General features: G+C 53.0%; 1 protein-coding gene across 1 annotated transcript in view; it reads left to right on the top strand.

Moving 5' to 3' along the window:
- MYO18B (myosin XVIIIB) overlaps positions 1-25,382 on the top strand; it is a 222,590-nt gene that overhangs the window by 139,334 nt on the left and 57,874 nt on the right. Inside the window, exons 33-38 of the mRNA XM_061140689.1 lie at positions 90-242; positions 16,483-16,596; positions 17,687-17,803; positions 18,754-18,837; positions 20,452-20,589; positions 22,885-23,070. Coding sequence (XP_060996672.1) covers positions 90-242; positions 16,483-16,596; positions 17,687-17,803; positions 18,754-18,837; positions 20,452-20,589; positions 22,885-23,070 — 792 coding nt within the window. The remainder of the gene's footprint in view (positions 1-89; positions 243-16,482; positions 16,597-17,686; positions 17,804-18,753; positions 18,838-20,451; positions 20,590-22,884; positions 23,071-25,382) is intronic.

The raw sequence follows: 25,382 nt of genomic DNA, 5'->3' as shown, positions 1-25,382 counted from the left end.
CTGCACTCAGGGAGCCTGTTTCCAGAGAACTTGGACCCTGGCCACTGCTTTGCCATCTTAGCTCACAGGAGCCTTCCCTTGGCTTCCAGATCGGCCATCGGGACTTTGACGTGGAGAAGCGTCTTCGGAGGGACCTCAGGAGGACTCACGCCCTGCTGTCAGACGTGCAGCTCCTGCTGGGGACCATGGAGGACGGCAAGACGTCGGTCAGCAAGGAGGAGCTGGAGAAGGTGCAGAGCCAGGTGGGCGTCATGCGCCTCTCAGAGCTGGGTGGGGAGGGTACTGTAGCCAGCAGGGGGACAGTGTGGACACTGCCCAGATGTGGACATGGACACAGCCCTGACCTCTGACTTTCACAGACTTGTGGAGAGGTGGGGGGCATGGGGGCTGGGGGGGGGCATGCAGATGTGATACATGAGGACAGGGGTTTATAAATGACTGGGGAGCCTGTTCCCTTCTTTGTGGCTGAAGCAAATGAGTTTTGAGGCCTTGGACAGATCAGGGCCCTGGGGCGGAATGGCGAGTACAGCGCGTCTTCGTGCCTGTGTGTGTGTCTGTGTCTGCCTGCGTGTGCGCATGCGTGATGACCAGCAGAGCTGGCTATGAAACAGATAGAGCTGATAATGCAAATCCTACATGAGTCTCATCACCTCCATTCACAAGCAAGGGGACAGAGTGGCAGAGGGGGGAGGTGACCCACTGAGTCACAGCTAGACGTTGCAGAGTCAGGATTTAAACCCAGGTTTCCAGACCCCACCATCCCTGGCTGCCTCAGAGGAGAACTGGAGGTGGATGGGAGGCGAGGCCAAAAGGGAGCCGACCACCTCAGGAGACGTGATGGGCGTGGACTGTCCTCAAAGTTAGCACTAGAAGTCCCATGTCCTGGGCAAGCCCTCAGTCCCAGAGAAACCCGGACGGTTGGTCAGTCATTTTCTTCACAGCTATGGCAGAACATTAGAATCACCTGTGCTTGAATGTGTCCTCCCTCGATCCTGGTGGTATCCCTGGGGAGGGCAAGTGGTACTGTGCCCATTTTACCGATGGGAAGGTTCTGTCTGGAGGTGCAAAGCAGTGTACCCAAGGTAACACAGCAGGAGGGTGGCAGGGTTGGAATTAAAACCCAGGGCTTATGAGTCCAAGTGCAGAATCTGAGAGCTCTTTTGCCTCACCCTGCCTCTTCCTGTCTGTGTGAGTGACCAGGCGGATGGAGGACCTGAGCCACCTCTGTCAGGCGGGCAGGATGTCCGAGCACTCAACCATCTCTCAGGCATCTCGGGTTCATGCAGCCCCCCTGGCAGGGGGCCCTGTGTTCAGCCCATCTTCCATCAAAATCTTCCTGATGCCATCCAGCCCCCCTCACCCCAGAGGTGAATGTTCTTGAAAAGGAGCTGTGGTGGTTTTGTTTCTTCTCCTTTTCTGTTTTTCTTTTTTTGTAAGTATTCATGAGAAATCTCCCTCTGCAGGGTTAAAACGTGTGTTCTTGGAAAATAGTGGTATTTAATGAAGGCGCCTTGCGCTGAATCAAAGAGCTTCATTCTTCTGCAAGTCCTTCTTTCCCGTCTCTGCATCCGGCTCCTATCAAAAGGAATTCACAGCCTTGGCTTTCTGTGGCCGTTGTCATGGAAATCGTTATAAGGATGGGATCGCGTGGACCAGAGGTCAGGGTACAGTTGCTTTGGCTCCCAGCACACGTGTCCTGGATGCTGGAGTCAGAGCTAATCAAATAAAGCAGCGATGACATTGGGCACTGCTGGCCTTCCTCTCCCGAGTACGGGAGTTGTCCTTTACCTGAAGACTCCAGGGACAGAGGCGGGGAGCACAGGCGGGAGGGGGAGGAGAGAGCTACGTTTGCTGCATCTTCAGTGCTGGGGGTGGTGCTGAACTGTTCCACTCATCCCTTCATTCAGTATTTATGCAGCGTCCACCGAGTGCCCGGCGATGTGCTAGATCTAAGTGTATTACGGTTAGCAAGAGAGGCGCGGCCCTGTCCTCCTGCAACTGACGTCTCATGGGAAAGAGGACAGCAAATAATGATGCAAAGAAACAGAAACATCCCGCACCTTAATTCAGGTAGTAAAGGAAACAGGCGGAGTTACTATCAATAATAAAGCGAATAGGGAATTGCGCAGGGTCTCTTTAGCTTGGATGGGTCAGCTCGACTCCCCTGGGAGAAGGAGAAGCGGGTCAGCGGCCATAATGTGCGGGGCTTGGAAGGTTTGGATTTTATTCCAGTGGTGATGAGAAGCCATAGGGGCATCCTGAGCAGGGTGTGACACAGTCTGATTCACGCCTCTGTGTGGGGAGTGGATCGAGGAGGGCTGAGTGGGTGCTGTTAGGCTGGTGTACCACTCTGGGCTGGAGGAAATGGTCTCTGGGGGTAAATGGAGACAGCAAAAGGAGGCAAACTGGGGGCTAGTTTGAAGCTGATGGGACTGGTGGGGCAGGAGGCAACAAGAAGTGTATTTATTTAGATCATCCTCACCAGAACCCTGGGAGGTGGCAGTTTCTGTTTTTGAGCCATTTTACTAACTAGGAAACAGGTTCTGAGAGGTCGAGTGATTTACTCAAGGGCACACAGCAATCTATGTCTTCATGCTGCCGGTTCTGTACCACGATGTTAACATTTTTCTAGCACCTACCACGTGTCAGGCTTTTCCTTGGAATTTCAGAGTCCCCAGACTTGGCTGCACATCAGGTAACAAGCATTGTTTAAAAATCAGATTTCTAGATTCCCCCTCCTCCTTTTTTTCCCTTTGTTGAGACCCAGGATCTGCATTTATAGCAGTCACATTGAGGGAATTTCGATGCTGGTCTTAGGACCACCATTTGGGAAACATGGGCCTTGTGTATCCCTCAAAACCCCCTTTCAAGTTCCATGGCATGGGCCCATTTTGCAGATGAGAAGACTGATGGTGAGATTGTATAGTGTGACAGAGCCTAGTTCAACCAATTTTAAAGTTCATTAAATATTGAGTGAGGGGAAGTGGATCCAGCACTTGCTGGTTTTGTGACCTTCACCGTGTGCCAAGACTTCCGTGAGCCCTTCTCCTAAATCGGAGCATTGTCGTCACCTGGTGGTCCGGGCATGTGTGTGTGTGTGTGGTGGGGGGGATGGTGATGAGGTGCTGCCAGGAGAGGTTTGAGGAGCTTGAACACCCTCCAACGCCTCTACAGCTCGCTAACCTTGGCGCCGGGTAACCTAGAGAGAGGTTTTCTCTCAGGGCAGAGATGAGGGAATGCGTTTGAAAGCACCTGTCAGCGAACAAACTGTGCCCATTCAGTGAGTCCCGATGCGGTGTCCACTGTAGGATGATTTGAGACCAGGCGGCGGGGATAAGGTAGTACCCTTCTGGATAGGGGGCCCCCAGTCCAGGGAGAAGCCAGCCTCGGAGGAGACTGTTGCCAGCAGGGTGACAAGATCTTTACTAGGGAAATGTTGTTGTTGTTGTTTAGTCACTAAGTCATGTCTGACTCTTCTGTGACCCCCTGGATTGTAGCCCACCAGGGTCCACTGTCCATGGGATTCTCCAGGCAAGAATACAGAAGTGGGTTGCCATGCCCCACTCCAAGGGATCTTCCCGACCCAGGGATCGAACCCATATCTCCTGCATTGGCAGGGGGTTCTTTACCACTGAACCACCAGGGAAGCCCGTGAGGAAGTGTTGGGGAGTTAGCTAAATCGCTGTAGGAGAGGAGCTGATGGCTTCAGCTGTCTTAAAGATGGAAGTGACCGACTGGCTGAGTAAGGCGCATGTGGGTGTTTTGGGAGGAAGCACCAGAGCATCCAAGGGCAGAGGCAGGTGGAGAGATGGAGCATGCTCAGCTGTGCATTGTATTGCTGGTATATGGTGTTCCCCGAGGTAGGAGCGGAGAGGATAATGCCGCTCATTGAGGCTGGAGTCAGCCCATGAATGGTTTACTGAGCCTGGCTTAGAGTTTGGGCCTTATCCCAAAGGTGACAGAGAGCTACAGAGCAGGCAAGAGTGAGGTCAGAAGTGCTTGTGAGAAGCGGCAGGCTTCTAGGCCCAGAGGAAGCAGTGATGTGTGGCGCGCCCTGCTCAGCCAGAGGCATGGGAAGGTCTTCTTGGAGTAGCGGTCCCCAACCTTGTTGGCACCAGGGACTGGTTTCGTGGAAGGTAATTTTTCTAGGGACCAGGCTGGGATGGTTTCGTGATGACTCAAACGCGTTATATCTACCGTGCACTTTATTTCTATTGTTTTTATATCAGCCCCACCTCAGATCATCAGGCATTAGACCCCAGAGGTTGAGGACCCCTGCCTTAGAGCATCTCCCAGAGCCCCTGGATTCTTCCCATGTGGACAGGCAGCCCCTCTGCCCCTTGCCCCTCCATCTAGAATCCTGAGAAAATTGCCTCTTTCTACCCAGTTTCCCTCCATTGGAAGACTTGGTGCTGTCTCAGTTAACACTTGAGGCTTAAGACACTGTGATAAAACACGGAAGATGCACACCTCGTGAGTTCTAATCCCGCCTCTGCTGTTTAACTAGTTAGTTGTACGATTCTGAGTAAGTCACCCTGCCTTTCAGAGGTTCCTTGTTCTTACTGAAGAAAAACCGTCATGATATTCCCAGCTTCTGGGCTGGGAGAAAGCACCCCAGACCCTGGATTGGAAGGAATTCCCTAAACTGAAACCTGTCAGACAGTGATTTTTAAATGTAGGGATGCCCACTGGCTCCTACATCCCCCCACTCCAAGCTGGCTGGTGGAAGACTTTGGATTCGGGCCGGGATTTTACCTGACCTGGTGGAACAGGTAGACAAGGCAATGAGTGGGGTGGGTCTAATGACACATGTTCTTTAGGAGCAATTACTAATTAATTCCCAGGGAATGTTTCCACTGGAAACAAACTAATCTGGAGACAGAAGCAATCCCAGCCACCAAGATATATAATTGAGATAATCGCTGTGCATAAATAACATCTGTGAGCAGCAGATGCCGGCACCTGGCTCCGAGGAGGAAGTGGAGGACGCTGTCTGCTCCGGGCAGTGGCTGCCTTTTTTTTTTTTTTTTTTTTTAAGTCATGCCTTTGACCTTTGCCTCCTCCCGAAAGGAAATATGTCATTTGCTTTTTTTTTTTTTTTTGGTTAAACGGAAAAGAGTTTGCACCGAGCTCTTCAGTTGTTTACTTAATCCCTGCCGGGGGCTGTCTCCCCCCTTCCTGCTGAGGACAAAGCTGTTGCCACGTCTCAGCCTTTGCAGCCCCTGAAGAGCTCTGGCACCCAGCCCCTGCCCGCCTGCCCCCTTCTCATCCCACACCACCTGCGTGTCTCATTCGGCATTCTCTCAAGGCTGCCGGCCTCCTGTCTTGCGCAAGCAATCTTTCTGCCACCTGATCTTTGGGGAGAGATTTTTTAAAATACAAATACCACCTGGTTCTCTGCATTCGGGATCCGTCCGTGGCTCCCCATCACCCTCGGAATACAATCCACCTCCCTCAATTTGACCTTTAAAGATGCACAGTCCAGGACTTCCCTGGTGGTCCCGTGGTAAAGAATCCACCTGCCAATGCAGGGGGCATGGGTTTGATCCCTGGCCCGGGAAGATCTCACATCCCACGGGGATCCCACATACAACTAAGCCCTTGGGTGGGCCCACTGGGCCCGCTGCGTCTTCCACACAGTGGACTCCCAGTGGCCCCCACCAGAGCACAGAAGGCTGAGGATCTGCTGTGCCCTTAACCAGGATGGTGGTCACCAGGCATCACCTGCGCTTCCACAGGACACTGGAAATAACTAACAGACTCTCGGAGGATCATCCCAGCGGAGTCTTCGGTGTGAGCGAACACTTTGGGACCACGTCACTCCAGCCTGGAACCATGGAACAGATGGTCTGGATGTTTTATTTGAGGAGACTTTTCTTAAAGATTATGTTGGAGTGAATTGATTCAATATTAACATAACCTCCTGTCAGAGAGAGATAAAGACCAAATTGTAATTGGTTAAAAACATGGTTATCAGCGACCTGTTCACCCCACGAATATTGACACTTCCAAGGCTGTGATGAAGTGGGAAGAGGCTGGTTTGATGGCAGACGGGGAATGTCATCTATGCTTATCCCTCAAAGCATAGATGAACCGCTCAGCTGTGGAGGGCCAGCCCCTCAGAGAGCCTGGCCACCCCCTGGGGCCATCATTACCATGGGAACAATGACACCGATGGCAAACATCCATGGTTTACACTCAGCCAGTCCTGGGGCCAAGCGCTTAGAGGTCATGACCCAACTCTGTGCCCCCAGCCCACCTCAGTGTAGAGTCCCTCGGGTGGAGGGGCCTGTCCTCTGGCGCAGAGCTCTGTGCATGAGCAAGGCGTCACAGCGTGGAGGGGTTCCCACAGGAGGCAGTCAGCATTCAGTAGTCCCGTCTCTGTAGGAGGAAGCTCAGCGTATGAGAATCCCACCCGAAGTCGCAGAGTCTGGGGGGCAACTGGGATATATTTTATTTCTTTCTTTATGTATCATTTGTGTACTGGCCGTGCCGCACAGCACGTGGGCTCTCGGCTCCCCGACCAGAGATCAAACCTGGGTCCCCCGCCTTGGAAGCCTGCAGTCTTAACCACTGGACCACCAGCAAGGTCCCTAGGATCTACTTTAAATAATGTATCTTGAAAGAATTTCAAATGTACCAAAAAATTATAAGGGTAGTTCAAAGGATTCCTTTAAATCCTTCACCTAGATTCCTCAATTTTTAACTTTTTGCCACATTCGCTGTATCATTTTCTCACTAAATTACATCCTCTAAATTATTTGAAAACAAGTTACAGACATGAGATCCCTTTACCCTTAGCAAAATTGGAAATTTTAGCATGGGCATTCTAACCCCGGGGTCAGAGAACTGAGGCTCACAGGCCAAATCCAGCCCACGCTGCCTGATTTTTCGTTTTTGTTTTGTTTTGCTTTGTTTTTTTTTTATTACAGCCTGAGAGCTGAGAGAGGTTTTGTTTTTAAACGGCCACATTTAAAGTTAGATAAGTACCTGCATTTATCCTTCCATTTTGCCTCTAGACCTACAGAGCCTAAAATACTTTCCAGCTTGCACTTGAAGGAAAACTTTGCTGACCCCTTATACTACCTGCGGATTCTGATTTTGCCTGTTGTTTTACTCACATTCTTTGTAGCCATTTTTCTCCCTGCTCAGGACCCAGCCTAGGATGCGTCACAGTTGTGTTCAGTCTTGTGACACTGTCCATGGAGCCTCTGTCTTTGTATTTTATGACGCTAGAATTTTGGGAGAGTTCAGGCCAATTGTGTGGTAGAAGCTTCCTCCACCTGGGTGACCTAGAATTGGAAGCTGTGTGTTTTTCATCTGAGCCGCTTGGATTTGTGTGGGTCTGAGGGTGTTCCTGGGACATGAGACTTCTGATCTTAAAACCAAAAAGTTCCAGGCAGACAGGGATGAGCTGGTCACCCTGAAGCCAGAGCTTCAAGTCCTAAGTAATTCTAGGGAAGATAAAAGGGCCCTCTGGGTTCCCCCTAAGACCTTTTGTTCTCAGAAGGTTCCCACAGGTTTAAGGGAGAGGCCGAAGAGCCAGATGCTGATTTAAGAGTCATTTCTTGGTTCGTCATCTGCTCCTGTGGCTCCTGACCTGCATTCCCACCCTCCACCTGTTCCCATTCCGCACCTCCTGGAGCCTGTCTCACTGTCCTTGGTCCACTGATGCAGAAGAGACTTGCTGATGACGCTGCTCTGGTTTCTAGCTGCCTCACGATTTAGCCCCTTTGCTGTTGATGGGCATGTAAGTTATCTAGACATAGAGCCATTGTGAATGGCCGGGCAGTGGGTGGCCTCGGGAGGGGGCGTCCGGGGCTCCTGTGAGCCACACGGGGCAGTGGGCAGCTCAGGGGGCAGACGGCAGCCCCGCTGATGGGGGCTGATTCAGCGATGTGCAGAGCTGGGCTCGAAGCCTCGCTCCCTCGGCGCACGGGTGTGGAGTCCCTACTGCCTGGGGCCCCAGAGGTGAGCAAGGCCCAGTGACCCTTCGGAGCCCCTGTCCAGTGGGAAGACAGACAGGGAGATGCTCAGATGCTGTGCTATTTAGGGGAGCACTGGGGAGCTGGAATATCACAAAAAGGGGGGCATGAATGGATGGGGGCAGGGAGGACCTTTTCTGAGTATTTTATCCTGCTTTTTCAAGTTTGTATTTTTTTTCTCTCTCTCTCTTTGGAATGTGTTACAAATCCATCGTCCCAGAGGGAAGTCAGGAAGGAAATTCTTGAAGTCTGTTCAGTCATGTAGGACCTGCGCCATCCTTTGGTCCTGTAATACAAAATTAGAAATCTCCTAAACTCTCAAAGAAACAGACTTAAAACAAGTAAAAGGAGACCTGATTTACTCAGCAGGTGGTAAGCACATGCCACAGGGCTTACAAGGAAAAGCTGTGCATTTAAAAGTGACCTCGGTTCACTTCCTGGCTCCAGTCATCATTTAATAGCTGTGTGACCTTGACAAGTTAACTAGACTATCAGAGGCTTTCTGAACCTCAGTCTCCTCATCGGTAAAATGAAGACAAGAGTCAGTATGTGTTGCAAATTAACAGACACATGGTCAGCATTCACAGAGAGCAGATGCTATCACTGCACTACTTGTCATGATGATTGTTAATACTCTGAGATGAGGATGGTGGAAACAGTAAATCCTCAGAGAGCATTTCAGTGCGTCCATAAATGATGGTCCTCTAGCACAATGTAAGGAAGGTCAGAGAACGTTTAGAATATGCCCAAGTGATTGGAGATCAAGGACACAGAGAGGAACCACCATACGGTCTTAGGAAATTTCCCTCAAGGCTGCTGTCATCCACCTTCTGAGCTGGACAGACCATCGGTGGACCTGATCTGATATTTTTAGTATGTTTGCATTTAATAAATTTGTTCTCTATCGGGGCTGTCTGTAGTTTGAAATGTTGGCGACTGCCTCCAGGGAAAAGCTTCCTACTAAAGGGTAACTCTTCTGGGCATGCTGCTGGGACGTCACGGACCGGGGTGTGTTGAGATTAGCCCACCAAAGCCACCATTTCTTAGAACACTTCCCGTGGCATTTGCTCTGTGGTATTTTTAAATCCTCTGAGTTGTTCAGTCAGACCCAGACAGAAATCCAGGTTCTGACCACCCTGCTGAAATATCAGAATTTTTCCTCTGTCCCCAGCTCATTCTGTGTGTCGAGCCAACTTGTCTCGTAGCTTAATAAGTCCAGAGCAAACATTTTACCTCGGGTATTTAGAGCGGGCAGATGGCGTCGCACGGGAAGGCAATGCTACTCATCGGTTTGTAGCTGATGTCTGTGTGCTGGGAATCTCAATCGCCCTCCTCCCACTGGATGAGAGGGGTGTGTGTTGGCGAGAGGATGCCCGAGACAGACTCAGCAGCAGAGAAAGGCTGTGTGCAGAGGGGGCTGGTGGTGGCCCACAAACAGCGTGGGTTTCTTTTTCCTTCAGCTTGGGTTGAGAGTCTCATGGACTTGGCTCTGACCTTGGGCAAGTCACTCTCCTGCCCAGGCTGATTCCTCCCCTGCATGGCTGTGGTGGGCTACAGTCGTGATAAACCTCAAGGCCCGCACAGTGCCTGATGTGGTCAGTGTCGAAGAAATCTCATCCTGTCTTCATCTCCCCACTGAACAATAGGGAAGGGGAATGTCAGTGTTTATCCCCCTACAAGGAGGGATGTGGTCACAGAATAGTAAATACGGGGCTGTTACACTGTCACAGGGTTTTGGAGGGAGCTACTTGATCTAACTTTGGGCACAGCAGCAAACACTCTCACCCCAGTTCCAGGTGTTTACTCTGTGGCTGACTCTGTGTATGTATCAGCTCTTCCGACTCCCTCACTCACCCTCTATCTGGGTTCCAGGGAACAACAGCACAGCTCACAGTTCATTAAGCAGAAAAAGGGATGTGACTGGCTAAAATATCTGAAAGGTTCTGAGGCTACGACTGCCTTCAGGCTTGGCTAGATCTAGGTGCTCCAATCATGACATCAAGAACGCATCTCGTGCCTCAGCACCTTGACGTCACGTCGTATCCTTAGGCACTCTCTTCCTTTTGGGCGGCAGGACGGACACTCCAGGCTTACATCCTGTATTAAAAAAAGCCAATCTCATGTCCGTAGTCACAGCCAGAATCCTGGTGTCAGTCTTGCTATTGTCCCATGACCAACCCTGAGGCCAACCGAAGGCGGTGCTCTAACTGAGTCATGAGCATCTCCTGAGTCATGAGCATCTCCTGAGTCATGAGCATCTCCTCTGTGCTCGAGGGAGGGGTGTCAGCCCCATTGCAGACATCTGAGGGATGGACATTCTTTGCAGAGAAGATGGGGGTGCTGTTATCCAAAGAAAAGAGAGTAGGCATGTGCAATCACATCGCCAGATTCCCGTTCCGGAGCCTGTGTGGTAGGGACCACTGTTACAGAGGAGTGCAGTTAACCAGCGGCTTGGGCGTGAGAGGAGATGAGCCACATCCAGTATGGAAGTGCTGCGGGAGCCTGGGGGCTGCCGAGCACGTGGGGGAGGCGTCTGAGCCCCTGGGAGCCTGGTGTCCAGCCCGCCACCTAGTGCCAGGATGACCCAAGCTAAGTCGCTTCACCTCCTACTGTCACTTTCCCCAGGAGCATCACTGAGAATGGCGGCTGACCTGAGCCGAGCATGTTGTCCTCGGGGTGGAGGGACTGCACGTGGGGCCACGCCTGGCACGGAGCAGGGGCTCAGACACCTCCCCCACGTGCTCGGCAGCCCCGCGGGCCGCTGTGGCACTCCCACCCTGCCTGCCACTTGTCCCCTCTCGCCCCCGAGAGCTCAGGCCTCCCGGGCCTCCAGTGTCCTCCCACCCTGTCCAGGAGTCAGCACCTCGCCGCGCCCACCCAGGCGAGGGCCGAGGCCTGCATTCCTGCACACGGTGTCCACTGGTCCAGGGCCCCTGGCTCAGCGGCAGGGGAGGAACTGACGCCCCGCCCTTGTGCAGGCGCTGGGGACGGGTGGCTGATCCAGCGAGTGGATGACGGGGTGACTGGACTATGCGAGGGAGAGAGGAGCCTCTGGCCATTACAGGCATTTTGGTGCTTTGTACCCATGTACTTTGCACATTATTGTATTGATGTTGCAAGAAACAAGATTTGAAAGGAGAGAAAATGTGAACTTGTAGGAAGATTAATTGGTTGTTTTGGAAGATCAATTTGAAGATCAATCAATAGGTTGTTTCGCTGAGAGCCTGCTGTGGGTCCCGCCCCCACCCCGGGTCTAAAGGGGGTGGAAATCCTGGGGGCCTTTTCTCCCCCCGGCCTCCCCACCATGTGAGGCCGGGTCCTGCCTGGAACCCGGGAGGGCTCGTCCATGGGGATGGGTGGTGACTTGGAGCTGACAGGGGTGTGCTGGCAGCTGCCCCCGGGACGCGGCTGTGGGGCTGGCGGTGGGACTCCGGGAACCTTCCAGGGGAGCCGCTGCCCTCTGACCGCTCCACCCGGACCTCCTCCGGGGAAGACACCTTCAGAGCAGCGGCGGCCCGGGGCACGAGCAGGAGGGAGCTGATCTCAGCCCTGCCGCAACTTCCTCCCGACTTCATAAAAACGTCAGTCACGCAGCCTCAATATGGAAATAACGTGCAGTGAGTTATTCTTCCGCCACGTCATCCATAATGGAAAATCAGCCCAAGATGGCCCTGTATTTCTTCCTGCTCCCTAAAGTGTAATAAATTGAAATTTTTAAAGCTCGGCATTAACACACCTCATCAGCAGCATCCCCGAGCCTGCCCGGGGGAGTCTGTGAGCTGGGGGATTTCCGGTGTTGCCCAACCAGACCTGATGAAACCTGGGCCTGCTTGACTTGCTTGCCTCTAGGGCCAGCACCCTCCCTCCAGCCATCCCAGTCTGCCTGGAAGCTTAAAACCCTTCCCTGGGATTGTGGTCCGGGCCCTGCCTCACCCTGGCCCCATGACCGACAGCTTGGCCTCTGGCACTCTCTTCACCTCTAAAATGGGGTTGGAAAGTCCTCACTTCTCAGGGTAGTAAGTGATGAAAGTGAAACTTGCTCAGTCGTGTCCAACTCTTTGCGACCCCATGGACTATACAGTCCATGGGATTCTCCAGGCCAGAATACTGGAGTGAGTAGCCTTTCCATACTTCTCCAGGGGATCTTCTCAACCAGGGATTGAACCCTGGTCTCCCACATTGTAGGCAGATTCTTTACCAGCTGAGCCACCAGGGAAGCCCAAGAATACTGGAGTGGGTAGCCTATCCCTTCTCCAGCGAATCTTCCTTACCCAGGAATTGAACCAGGGTCTCCCGCATTGCAGGCAGATTTTTTTTACCAACTGAGCTATCAGGGAAGCCCAGTGATGAAAGAGACAACAGCAGTCTCCGCCATTCCTGTTTTGGCATTGTCTCAGCGCCAGGCGCTGTGCTACGCATGCTCGGGTTTTCACTGATTTATTCTGCAGGGGTCCTGGGATGTGACCAACCCCATCCTATAGATGAGGAAACTGAGGCACGGTGAGCTCAGTGACTGGCTCGAAAGGCGGATGCTCCAGCTCTGACCCCACACACGGTGCACCTGGCGCTTAGAGGTGCCAGCATGGCCTGGTTTCCTGCCGCTTCCCTTTGGTGTGAACGCTCTTCTCCCAGGAAGGCTCTGGTCTTGATGTGTTTCCTCAGTGGATTCAGAATCCAAGTTCTGTCAGTTCTCCCTGATTTGTCTCCCTGTCATTCTGCAGCCCTGCCTGGCTCAGGTCACGGTGACACGGCCGAGTGGCCTCCGTGGTCACAGCAAGCCTCTGGGCTGTATTCTCTGCAGCTGGGGTTCTCTATTTTAATCCATCCTGCTCTTTCCGGAGTGTGGCTCTCCATGAGGGGCGGCAGAGTACAGTGGTTAAGGCCTTGGGCTCTGGGGTTGGACCAACCAGGTTTCCCTGCTGCTGGCCGTGTGCCTGGGAGCAAGTCACTTCGCCTCCGTGAACCTCGGTTTCCTCCAAGGTCAGATGGTCCTCACAGCAGCACCTTTTCTCCTAGGGCCCTCGTGGGGCTGTTGAGAAGCCAGGCAGATAGAGGCCATGCCCTGGACATGGTCCCCAAGCAACAGTAGCAGGTGTGGCCATTGATGCCTGAACCATCAGGACCAAGATAATCCTCTCTCCAGCCCACTGGGAGCTGAGACCAACGCCCGCAGCCCCATGTGCTGCCTGCGTGCCATCTCTGCTCCTCTCTGCCTGGGGATGAGCTGTCTCTTGGCCCTGCTTGCTCCAGGGAGCCTGGGGAAAGGAAGGAGCATGTCAGATATGCGTGCATGCTCAGTGGATGACTTTTGTCTGACTCTTTGTGACCCCGTGGACTGTAGCCTGCCAGGTTCCTCTGTCCATGGGATCTCCCAGGCAAGAACACTGGAGTGGGTTGCCATTTCCTTCCCCCGGAGATCTTCCCTACCCAGGGATCGAAACTGTGTCTCCTGCATTGGCAGGAGGATTCTTTATCGCTGAGCCACCAGGGGACAGAAAATACAGCCTTTCTCCTATGGGGGCTCTGAGGACCAGCAGCATCATGTTGATGAAACCCTCCTTTCAGCCAAAGGCGGGGCTCAGCAGATGGGAACTGTGTCGTCTGTGGGCTCTACTTACAATGACTCTCCCTTGCCTCCTGGCCCTGGGCCGAGCGACTCGGCCTGGCAGGGCCCCGCGGGACGCCTCCTTCCACTGCTAGTTATCTGACATCATCTCCCATGCTGGCCCATCTGCTCCTGCCTGCCCGTTTCTTTTGTTCCTTGCACACTGCCCTGTGTAGACCTTTCCATTTCTCCCCACTTCCTCTCTGACTGAAGCACTCCACCACCGCCCCCCTTCCTGAAGGACCACAGCAGCATCCTCTCTGGCTGCCCTGTTGCTAATCTTGTTCACAAAAGTGCATCCTCCCATGGCAGCCATAGGGAGATCACGCCGCCCTCCTCCTTAGAGTGTGGTTTTCCTGCAGACTGAAGCAAACCTGAGCTTGGCACCCTGGCTCACTGCTGTGACTCCCACCTACTTCCTCAGCATCGCCACCTCCTGGCCCTCCCTGTGAGGCTGACCAGCCATCAGTTCAGTTCAGTTCAGTTGCTCAGTCATGTCTGACTTTGCAACCCCATGGACTGCAGCACGCCAGGCTTCCCTGTCCATCACCAACTCCCGTTTACTCAAATTCATGTCCATCATGTTGATGATGCCATCCAACCATCTCATCCTCTGTCATCCCCTCCCGCCTTCAATCTTTCCCAGCATCAGGGTCTTTTCCAGTGAGTCGGTTCTTCACATCAGGTGGCCAAAGTATTGGAGTTCCAGCTTTAGCATCAGTTCTTCCTTCCAATGAATATTTAGGATTGATTTCCTTTAGGATGGACTGGTTGGATCTCCTTGCAGTCCAAGGGACTCTCAAGGGTCTTCTCCAACACCACAGTTCAAAAGCATCAATTCTTTGGCACTCAGCTTTCTTTATATAGTCCAACTCTCACATCCATACCTGACTACTGGAAAAACCATAGCTTTGACTAGACGGACCTTTGTTGGTATGACCAGCCATACTGGATGTCTTTCTGTTCTGCAGCACCAAGCTACCTGCTGTTCCTGCCTCAGGACCTTTGCACTTCCTGTTGCCTCCATTCAGGGAACCTTCTCACCGAAAGCTCCACCTGGCTATCTCCTTTGCATCTTTTAGGTGTTAGTTGCATTAAGTGCCTCTCCTTAATGAGGCCTCTGACTTGTGCCTGAATCGAGGACTGGCTTTGCCCTGCCAGCCTGAGGAGGAGCCCTTCACTCCCCCCACCCCCGGCCCCTACCCTGCCTTCCCAGAGGCCCCAGAGTCACCTGCGGGGAAGATGAGCCCACGCCTGACTTCTCGTTTCCTCTGTCGATTATGCTCTAACATTACCAATTACCTCCCCTGCTCCACATCATTTTTCTCAGTGTGTCTCAGTCCCTCCCAGTTGCTGAGCGAAATGGGCCACCGAGCCCTCCCCACCCAGCCCAGCACGGGGCCCTGCTGCAGAAACACGCTTTCCTTACAGCCTTGAGGATGGAGCTTTGGGGAACTGTGGCTGCTGGCAGGGCATGGGGCTGGGATTAGAGGCACCGTGCCAGGAAGCTGCAGGAGGAGGCTGGGGCCTTGGTTTCCCCGCCTGTGCGCTGGGGGTATTAGCAGCACACACCTCCCAGGTCTGCCCAGAGGACTGACAGGTGATACTGGAACAAAGGCAGCCTGCCTGCTCCCCGGCTCTAGTGTCGGGCCAAGCTCCTGGATGTGCTGAGGAAGATGAAAGTGGTCCCAGGCAGCCTTTCCCCACAGAGACCCCCTTGGTCAGCTGTCCTGGGGGCGTCCTCTGCCCTGGCTCCCCCATTTTCCTTACAATGATCAATGGGGCCCCTTTGCTGGGTGGCCTCAGGGATCCGATTGTGTGCATGACATTTCAGTAGGAGTCTAGCTTGCTTTTTTCTCCCCCTATCTGTTGGCACCAACCTTAAAGTCATTTACTATTTTGGAGGGACCGTGGCCTGGCAGTTGAGAAAGCAAGCTGGTCTGGACGATTCAAGTGGTATCTTTGCGCCTTGCAGCTGTGTGACTTCAAACAAGGCGCCAGCCCTCTCTGAACCTTAAGTGCTTGCCTTCCATGATTTATAAGGCAGTTTTCTGCTCAGAGATTCCAGATTTCTAGGGTTCAGAAACCCGGTGGATGCTCAATCGCAGAACAGACTTAGGGTTTGTGCACAAATGTGGTTTCTCCAGTGGGAAATGTTTGTCCTCTGGGGCCACACAGGTCCTTGTACCCACCCCCATGGCTCCACTGTGCTAGGATAGGGGGCCTGCTGTATGCAAGTGGACAGAAGGAAGAGAAAAGAAAGGTCGAGAAAGAGAAACTTTAAGTCAGTGGCTCTTAACCTTCAGGAATCTAGTGAAGTCATGTACCAGGAGGTGCTCACACACAGACTGTTTTGCATACCATTTAAAAGCGGGTTCACAATTCTGATTAAAAACCCCTACTTGGCAAGTCCCCACTGAATGAACTATGAGCACCTCCTCTAGGAAGCCTTCCCGGCCCATCCTGTGTTCCAGGGTCCTCATGCCCTCCTCTTCCTTGTACCCTCAGAGGGGCTGTCATCACCTGTCCCTGTCTCCCCCGTGGGAGGGCAGGGGCCACCATGAGTGTTCTGCATGTGCCAAGTGCCGAGTGGGTGGCAGCAAATACCCGCTGAATGTGTGGGGGCTCACCCCTGGCGCTAAATCGGGGGTGACCTGGCCTTGCGTTGTGGGGCAGGGCTTGTTCAATGTTGAGTGGGCTTGGAACCTGGCCGCCTCTGCTGCAGACAGCTCTGCTGCCCCGTCTGTGGGTTGATGAAGAGCCATGAAGATGGGAGTGTCGCCTGCACTCGCCCTCCTGCGAGGGGCGGCGCCAGGCCGGCGGGGAGGGCCGCTCAAGGGGGCCACGTCCTGAGACCTCTCCCCTCCCTTCTCCTGCTCCTGCCGGGTCCAGCTGGAGCAGAGTGAAGCCAAGTGTGAAGACGCCTTGAAGACGCAGAAGGCGCTGACGGCGGACCTGGAGAACATGCACAGCGAGCTGGAGAGCATGACCCGCAGCAAGAGCCTGGTACCTGTGCCTCCGGGGGCGGGGCCGCCGCGGCGCCGCGGGAGGGGCCGGGGCACGCCCTTACATACCGGAGGTCCGCGCGGCCCTCGCAGACCCTCTGAGTGCTCGGCGCTCTGCGAGCACAGGCAGCCTGCCCCGAGCTGAGCGTGAGCGAGGCGTCGGGGCGCGTCTGAGGGTCAGCCGTGTGAAGGGAGGCAAGGCGCCCTCTGGGGACCCAGGGTGCTCAGCCCCGGGGGACGCTTCCAGTCCGAGCCTGTCGTTCGCGCAGCACCGGGACCGGAAGTGGGAGCACAGCTCTCTGTTGCGAGCCCGCACCTCGCACCTGTGGCAGACCCACTGTGCGCTACCACCCCAGGAGGGCACGTGGCCACTGTGGCCGGGCTACTTCTTCAGGTCCAGTCTTCCAGGCGCAGCCTGTTTGGCCTCACTCCTGAAAGGGCCTCAGCCGTCTGGGAGCTCAGCGCTGAACAGGGACGAATGAACATACACCACAGGTCTATTATGCTGGTGAAGACGGGGCGTGCTCTCTGTGTGCAGTCTCTGGGTGCACAGGGTCGGCTTACTCGTAAGGTTTAGGTGGAGCTAGAGGTTTATTAGCAAAAGCTTCTCTCTGGCCCTTTTGTCCCCGGTTTGATTGGTGCTAGATCAAGGGAGACCTGCCCACAAACACTGACACACACACGTGTACAGGGATGGATGTACCCACTTGCATACAAAGTCACAGACGCACCTCCAAATAAAGGCCCTTGTAGGTAAAATATACATCTAAGTTTAGCCGTAAATATTGAGGTTACTCACGCGTATGCACCATGCACGCTTAAGCTGTATGTGAACAGATTTCTGGGTGGGCTCACATAGCTATTCACACTCGCGTGCTGCATTAATCCAGCCAGCCGCATGCCTGCCTAGAGTGCACACACGCACGACATACCCACAGGGGGCGTTGACACAGCTGTGGCCTCCCTTTCAGGTAGATGTTCACTCACCTGACACACCCACGGGCAAGCCTCCCTGCTGTTCATCACCCCCCACCCCCGCAGACCCTCTCCCGCCCCCTCCCACCTCACCTGTGCTCGTCCTGCTCCGGCAGGTGGACGAGCAGCTGTACCGGTTGCAGTTTGAGCGGGCGGACCTCCTGAAGCGCATTGATGAGGACCAGGACGATCTGAACGACCTCATGCAGAAGCACAAGGACCTCATTGCGCAGGTAGCGGCCTCGGGCAGAAGAAGGTTGGCGGCCTTGGGCGGGTGGGCGCGGACTCAGTCGGGCCACTGTCTGGTCTCAGGACCTTGGAGGATAAACCACAAAGGTAAACAGGAATCGCGACTCACACTTACTTTTATTCAAGATGGACATTTATTTGTTTAGCTACAAAAGCAGTAAATTAGTATGCCCATTATAAATACTGTAAAAGAATAAATACCTGTAGAAAATAGAAAGCAAGGAGCTCTCCTCCCCTCTGGGATCCTCTCTGGAGACAGTCACATTCAGCCATTTGGCTCAACTCTTTCTTAAGGCCCTGTACTCCCCATTGCCTCATTTAGTCTTCAGACGGACCCTGTGTAGAGGGTCTCAGCAAAGACCACCAGTCAGTTTTACAGATGGGGACACTGAGGTGCAGAGAGGTTCTGCTGCTTGCTATGACTGGAATCCACGTCTGGAACCCCAGTTGTTGCTGCTGCTGCCAAGTCGCTTCAGTCGTGTCCGACTCTGTGCGACCCCATAGACTCTGCCCACCAGGCTCTGCCGTCCCCATAGACTCTGTGCGACCCCATAGACGGCAGCCCACCAGGCTCTGCTGTCCCTGGGATTCTCCAGGCAAGAACACTGGAGTGGGTTGCCATTTTCTTCTCCAATGCATGAAAGTGAACCTGACCTCAAATAGTACTCTTCCCTCCGAATTCTGGCCCTAGTGCCGCAGCCATCTCATTCCATCTGGGCTCTCAAGGGCATGTGATAAGGTGCTGGACAGTTGACCGAAGCTACGGGCTATGGTGTGGGAGTGAACCGCTCTCACTGAGATACTGGGGGATGTGAGAGGCCCTTTAGAACTAGCTGTTGTCATAGACACTCTGATGTGCACCATCTGTGGGTGGGGGAACAAGGGACTTCCAGCAGAGCCTGTGGTCTCAAGGTGACACTTTTCATCTCGCCAGTCTGCTGCTGACATTGGGCAGATCCAGGAACTGCAGTTGCAGCTGGAGGAAGCCAAGAAAGAGAAGAACAAGCTTCAAGAACAAGTATGTGCTCACAGCTGCCATGTTGTGGGGGAGGACCATGGAAACTGTTATTCATTCACTCAGTTGTTCACTCAACTTCAGTCACATGGCAAATGAATTGAAGACAACCCCAGCAGACACACACACACACCACTGCCCATGCTTTTCACATCCATAGACACACACACACACACACACACACACACACACACACACCTGCCCATGCTTGTTCACATCCACAGATACTCACACACCACTTCCCATGCTTGTTCATATCCATAGATACACACACATCACTGCCCATGCTTGTTCACACCCATAGACACACACACACACACACACACGACTGCCCATGCTTGTTCACACCCATACACACACACACACACACTACTGCCCATGCTTGTTCACATCCATAGATACACACACACACCACTGCCCATGCTTGTTCACACCCATACACACACACACATTACTGCCCATGCTTTTCACATCCATAGACACACACACACACACTACTGCCCATGCTTGTTCACATCCATAGATAGACACACACCACTGCCCATGCTTGTTCACATCCACAGACACACACACACTATTGCTCATGCTTGTTCACACCCACACACACACACTGCTGCCCATGCTTTTCACATCCATAGACACACACACACACACTACTGCTCCTGCTTGTTCACCCCCATAGACACACACACACACTACTGCCCATGCTTGTTCACATCCATAGACATACACACATACTACTGCCCATGCTTGTTCACACCCACAGACACACACACACACTACTGCCCCTGCTTGTTCACACCCACAGACACACACACACAGACACACTACTGCCCATGCTTGTTCACACCCATAGATGCCCCACACAGTGAGGCCCATCAGACGTTCAGAGCAGGATTTCTCCCCCTGAGAAGTGGCTCCAAGGAACAGGGCTGGTCAGTGCAAGACAGGATCACCATCCTCTGTGAAACTTCCATTGAAGTCATGATTTCTCCTATGTTGCCTAAATTCCCCATTACCTAGTGAGTTGCTACCATCCATGAAATTCTAAAAGCTCTCCTAGAATCCATGCATGTGCCCACTTAGAGCAGCTATCAGAGTGACCTGGTCTCCAGCAGTACCTGTGGGCACAGAATGACCACAAACAGAACAAAATAATAGCAGGAGTGGCCATTTGCTGGTGCTTATTATGTACCAGACATTAATCTTCTTCAGTCTTCACACACGAGACTGAGTAAACAAGGCTCAAGGAAGCACACTGACCTTCCCAGACTCATCCAGCTAGACAGTGGGGACAGGTTTGGAACTCCAGGAGAGGTGCTTGGCTCCCAAGCCTACTCTCAGTAGTGTCCTTGATGCGAAAGCTTTGCTGCCCTCAGACCCCAGAGCAAGAGCAGGAGGTAAGAGAGGCACTGGCTGAAGGCCTGAGTGAAAGCTGAAGGCACAGGAAGGGGTGGGTTCCAGGGCGGGTCCTCAGCCTGGATCTGGCAGTTCCCGCATGCGCACCTGAGCTGAGAAGGAGCGGTGCGGATGGGCCTAGGGCTGGGGCTGGCCGGGGCCCCCGACCCAGGACCCGGGCCGCCACGTGGTCAGTGGTTGTCTTGGGTGTGTCCCCAGCTGCAGGTGGCCCAGATGCGCATTGAGTACCTGGAGCAGTCCACTGTGGACCGGGCCATCGTCAGCAGGCAGGAGGCAGTCATCTGTGACCTGGAGAACAAGACAGAGTTCCAGAAAGTGCAGATCAAGAGATTTGAGGTACCAGTTGGCGTGTAAATGTTGCTCAGACCTAGAGCTATGCAGTCTTTCATGTCGGCTCCATCCTTCCCCCCACCCTCCGTTTGTCCTCTCGTATGCCTTTGTCTGGATCTGTATCACTCATCCACCTCCCATCTGAGTTCCCTCCCTCCCTCCTTCCTTCCTTCAGTCTCCCTGTTCCACCAGCTACTCATCCACTTGGCCTGTCCACCTCCTCCATCCCCTTCCCCATATCCATCCACCATTGTTGGTCCATCCATCTTCCCCCTTCCATTTCTTCTTCTTCCTTTTTCTTTTTTGTTTGCTTCCTCTGTGCTTTTCCCCCCCTTTAGACCTTGATCCCTCTGTCCATCTTTTTATCCATTGATCTACTTCTGCCCATCTTCACCCCCTGGCTCATCCACACAAGCATGGGACACTTCTTCTGTAGCTAGTGTCAGGCTTTGTTTCAGGAACATGAAAGACAGATGCTGGTTCCCAGAAGCACAGCGCTTTGTAGGAGATACGTACTTTGTGGGTGAGATACGTACCTTAACACCCATAGTAAGGAGAGAGGTCTGTGAGGTTTGGAGGATGGAGGTCTTTTCAGGCCAGGGAATCAGGGACGTTTCCAGGACTTGGATGGGCAGCGGTGGGGTTCAGTGACTGTCTTCACTGTTAGCTCTGTACACCAACGGCATGGGACATTTACAGAGGCCATCACCACTGCCAGAACCTTCCACATCAGCTGCTCCACTTGATGTTCATCACAGCCCCTGGGGCAGGTAGGAGAGAATGAGAAGATGGCCCCAGAAAGGTCGAGTCATTCAAGATAAAGCAGGTAGCATCAGGGACAAGAGAAGATTGACTCCTGACCTTTGCTCCGTTCTGCTCTCAGGTTCTCATCTCCCTGTGGCCAGCTGGCTCACCCACAGGGTGACCGTGTGTTTGGCCAATGGAAGGCTACTCTTCTCACTCTGAAACATTTTCTCCCAACCCTCTGTTGGGCATCTCATCTCTAGGAAAGCTGCTCTGGATGAAGACCAGAGAAAAACTCTCTGCCTTGACCCTCCATTGTTCTTGGAATTGCTCACGGGATCCCTCAGGGCATAATTGTCTCTGCAGATCTCCATGGAACTGTGATCTATGATATTTTAAATGACTAAATATGTAATATTGAGCTGCATCACATATAATGTTTTGCTTGATTCTAGCAGCAGCAGAGAAAAAACCATGGTAGAATAACTGAAACAGCAGATTCTGTCTCCAGATTCACCTTTCCTCTGACATCACTGTTGGAATTTAGCAGAGCCCCAGGTCCTGGAGATGGGATACCTTGGGGACACAGTTTGGGCATTCTTCTTATGACCCTCCTGTTGCCCTTTGAAACTGTTGCTAAACTCCAATTGAATGGGAAAAGAGGAAACGAGTTGTGAAGCTTTTCTTTCAGACCATCCTTCAGTTCTCTGATCTGGAAAGGGGCTCAGAATCCTTAGCAGGGACCTAAAATCTTCATGCAGGCTCCATTTTATGTCAACACTTGAGTATTTGCCCATCAGAATCGATTGGTTCTAGACTTGTTGGCCATGAATTCTGCAGCCCCCGCCGTTGGGTTAAGGTCTTCAGTGATGCCCACAGCTCTTTTCTGTCTCCTCATGGTTTCATTGTGTCCTTCTGGCTTTTCCACACACACACAAAAAGAAAAATGTCATAAAGTATGAGAGCTGAGGCTCATGGGAGATGACTTGCTCAAACCCCCTTGTTTTACAAATCGGGAAACAGTAACCCACCTTGGGGAAGGGGTTTGGACCCACCTCTTCCTCTCCTCCCTGCCTGATGTCTTCTCCATGGCACCACTCCACCTTCCAAACCTTGAGCTGAATGAAGGCTGCTATAAATATTAATTCGCAGCCCTTACCCAGCACATAGGATGTGCTGGGTACTGAGCCAAGCCTTCTGTATAACTTAATGTGTTCAACTCTCACAGCATCCCTGAGACATAGGTACAGGCATCTCTGCCTCTCTGAAAGGTTAATTACCTGCCCACGGTCACATAACTGGGAAGATAGGTAGAGGTAGGATTTGAACCCAGAACGTGAATTCAGCGTCAATCACTATGTATGCTGCCTTCCAGAGTAACAGCTCTCATTTTCTACGTTTCCTTCATTTTTGTACCAGAAATCAGGGTTATTACCATAGTTACTTCATTAAAACGCACAGAGATTCAGCAGAGGGTTTCTGTTCCTGGAGCCTCCCTGTGTCGGGCCCCAGACCTCTAACTCCAGGCTGGGCGTGTGCTCTCTGCCCGGGCTGCAGGTGCTGGTGATCCGGCTTCGGGATAGCCTGATCAAGATGGGCGAGGAGCTCTCGCAGGCCGCCGCGGCCGAGTCTCAGCAGCGGGAGAACAGCCAGTACTACCAGCGGCGCCTGGAGGAGCTTAAGGCAGACATGGAAGAGCTGGTGCAGCGGGAGGCCGAGGCCAGCCGGCGGTGCATGGAACTGGTGAGTGCCGTCCCGGGACCGGGGTTCAGGAGGGCAGCCCTCCTCCTTGCTGAGTAAAGCCCTCGGCGCAGGCCTCTGGGGTCTTGGTGCAACCCGGAAGCAGGGAAGAAACTGGAAGGGGATGGGCTGCGGGCCGACCCTGCCATTGGCCCCAAACTCCGGGGGCGTGTCCAAAGTGACCCAATGCCGTTCCCTCCTGCAGGAAGGCGTCCAGCCGCCTTCCTGTCTTAGGCTCCGAACTTTCTCTTCCTGCCTCACACTTTCTCCTCCAGAGGCAGGGCCGCCTTGTGCAAAGAGGAAAGAATCAGCGTTTATTATATTTCTCTCTTGCATAGTCCTAAGACCCGTAATACCATGTAATCGTCATGTAGTTGTTATAACCATGCAAAGTCAGAATTATTATCCCCCTTTATAGATGAGGAAACTGAAGCTTGGCAGAGCAGACTTGTCCTGGTCATACCTAGTAAGCATGAGAGCTCTTCCTGGGCTGTTAACAACCACCGCAAAGACAAAAGCAATTGTGCTAAGCCCACCACTTACTAAGCACTGGCCAGGTGCCGGGTTCTGAGTTAATCCTTTCTCATTTAAATCTCCATGTCAGTCCTGTGAGGTAGGTACTGATCTTATTGCCATTTCCGGATGGAAAAACCGAGGCCCAGGGACACACACCTGTCAAACTGAGGCCCAGAGTGGTACATTCACTTGCTGAAGGCCACACACAAGTAAGACATTAAATTCAGTTCTGCGCAACTGTGTAGTCTCCGCTTTTATCCACTGAGCCATGCTTGTTCCCTGCTGTGGCTCAGGGTACATTTTAAATTGCATTTCCTTCCCAATGGGGAGGTTTCTCCATAGTCGATTATATTTTCATGAGGACAGTTTCCTGCAGGGATCACAGAGCACCTGAGACAGCCTGCTCCTCCTTTCCCCCAGGAGCCCAGCTGTCTCCCAGCCTCCAGGTTTCCACTTGCATGGCCTGGAGGCACCCAGCACCCCCTTGGCCTGCCACCACACACCTCTGAGACAACCCGGATCGCGCTCTGGTTCGGCCCAGAGGGCTCTAAATCACCATCGTTATCTCCTTCCTGCCCGGTCCGCTCTGGGTCTGTGACAGGTCTCACCACCTTGTCCTCCAGCAGCAAGTATACTTCTCGGGCCACTGCCTCCCGCAGCTGGTGTCACTCCCATCAGCTCTGCCCTTGACAGGCCGGCAGCCCGCCTGTCATGTGGGGGAGGCGAGGCTCTGCGCGGAGACCCGGGTTCCCAGACAGAATCCGAGCCCTGTGACTGGCAGCTCCTTTACTCCGCCTCGCCCCCGATGGCCCCAGGAGACGGCGAGCCTCTTTCTTCCACCTGACAGGCTAACTTACTTGTTAACCAGCCCTGCTTCTCATGCAGCCCAGCTCCCCTCCTGCCAGCTCTGGCTGGCCTCAGACAATACCCCAGCCTTTCTCCTCTGATGTCTTCTTTAACTAGCCACACACCCAAGCTTTCCAGTCGCATCAGGTGGTGGTTTCCTCCTCTCCCCTCTGCTCTTTTTCTTCTTCCCTCTCTTTCCTCTCCTCTCCTTTCCTCTTTCTTAACTTCCCTCTGTGCACCCCCATTCCCAGGGACATGACACCCCCATTTCCAGGGACATCGTATACTTAAGATCTATAAAGGCCCTAAAAGACGGCAAAGGTTATAGTGCAACCCCCATATACAGATCAAAACTCTAAAGCACAAAGCTTGCATGTTTGCTGAAGTTAGACCCACATCTTTCTTGGTTTTCTCATTGCAAGATTCTGGATAAGCTTACCAAGACTGAACTATCCTTTTTATTTTGTTGTCTTTGGGGTTGGGTGGTGTATTAGTTTTCTAGGGCTGCCTTGGAAATTTACTCCAAACTGGGTGGTTGGTTTATCTATTTTTTAAAATATTTATTTGACTGCACTGCATCTTAATTGCAGCTCCCAGGATCTTTGATCTTTGTTGTGGCATGCGGGGTCTAGTTCCCTGACCAGGGATTGAACCTGGGCCCCCTGCATAGGGAATGTAGACTCTTAGCCACTGGACCACCAGGGAAGTCCTAACTGGGTGCTTTAAAATGAGAGCAATTTATTCTCTCACAAGTTCTGAAGGCCAAAGTCTGAAATCAAAATATTGGCAGGTCTACGCTCCCTTTGATGGTTCCAGGGTAGAATTCTTGTTTGCCCTTCCAAATTCTGGTGGTTCTAGGTGGTTCTTGGCATATGGCTGGGTCACTCCAGCCTCCGCCTCTGTCTTCACATGGTCCTCCTCCTGTGCATGTGTGTCTCAGATGCCCTTCGACC

Source organism: Dama dama, chromosome 5 (genome assembly GCF_033118175.1).
Source record: "Dama dama isolate Ldn47 chromosome 5, ASM3311817v1, whole genome shotgun sequence".
Classification (NCBI taxonomy): Eukaryota; Metazoa; Chordata; class Mammalia; order Artiodactyla; family Cervidae; genus Dama; species Dama dama.
The sequence above is the reverse complement of the archived record's forward strand: the minus strand, read 5'-3'. Positions and strand labels throughout refer to the sequence as shown.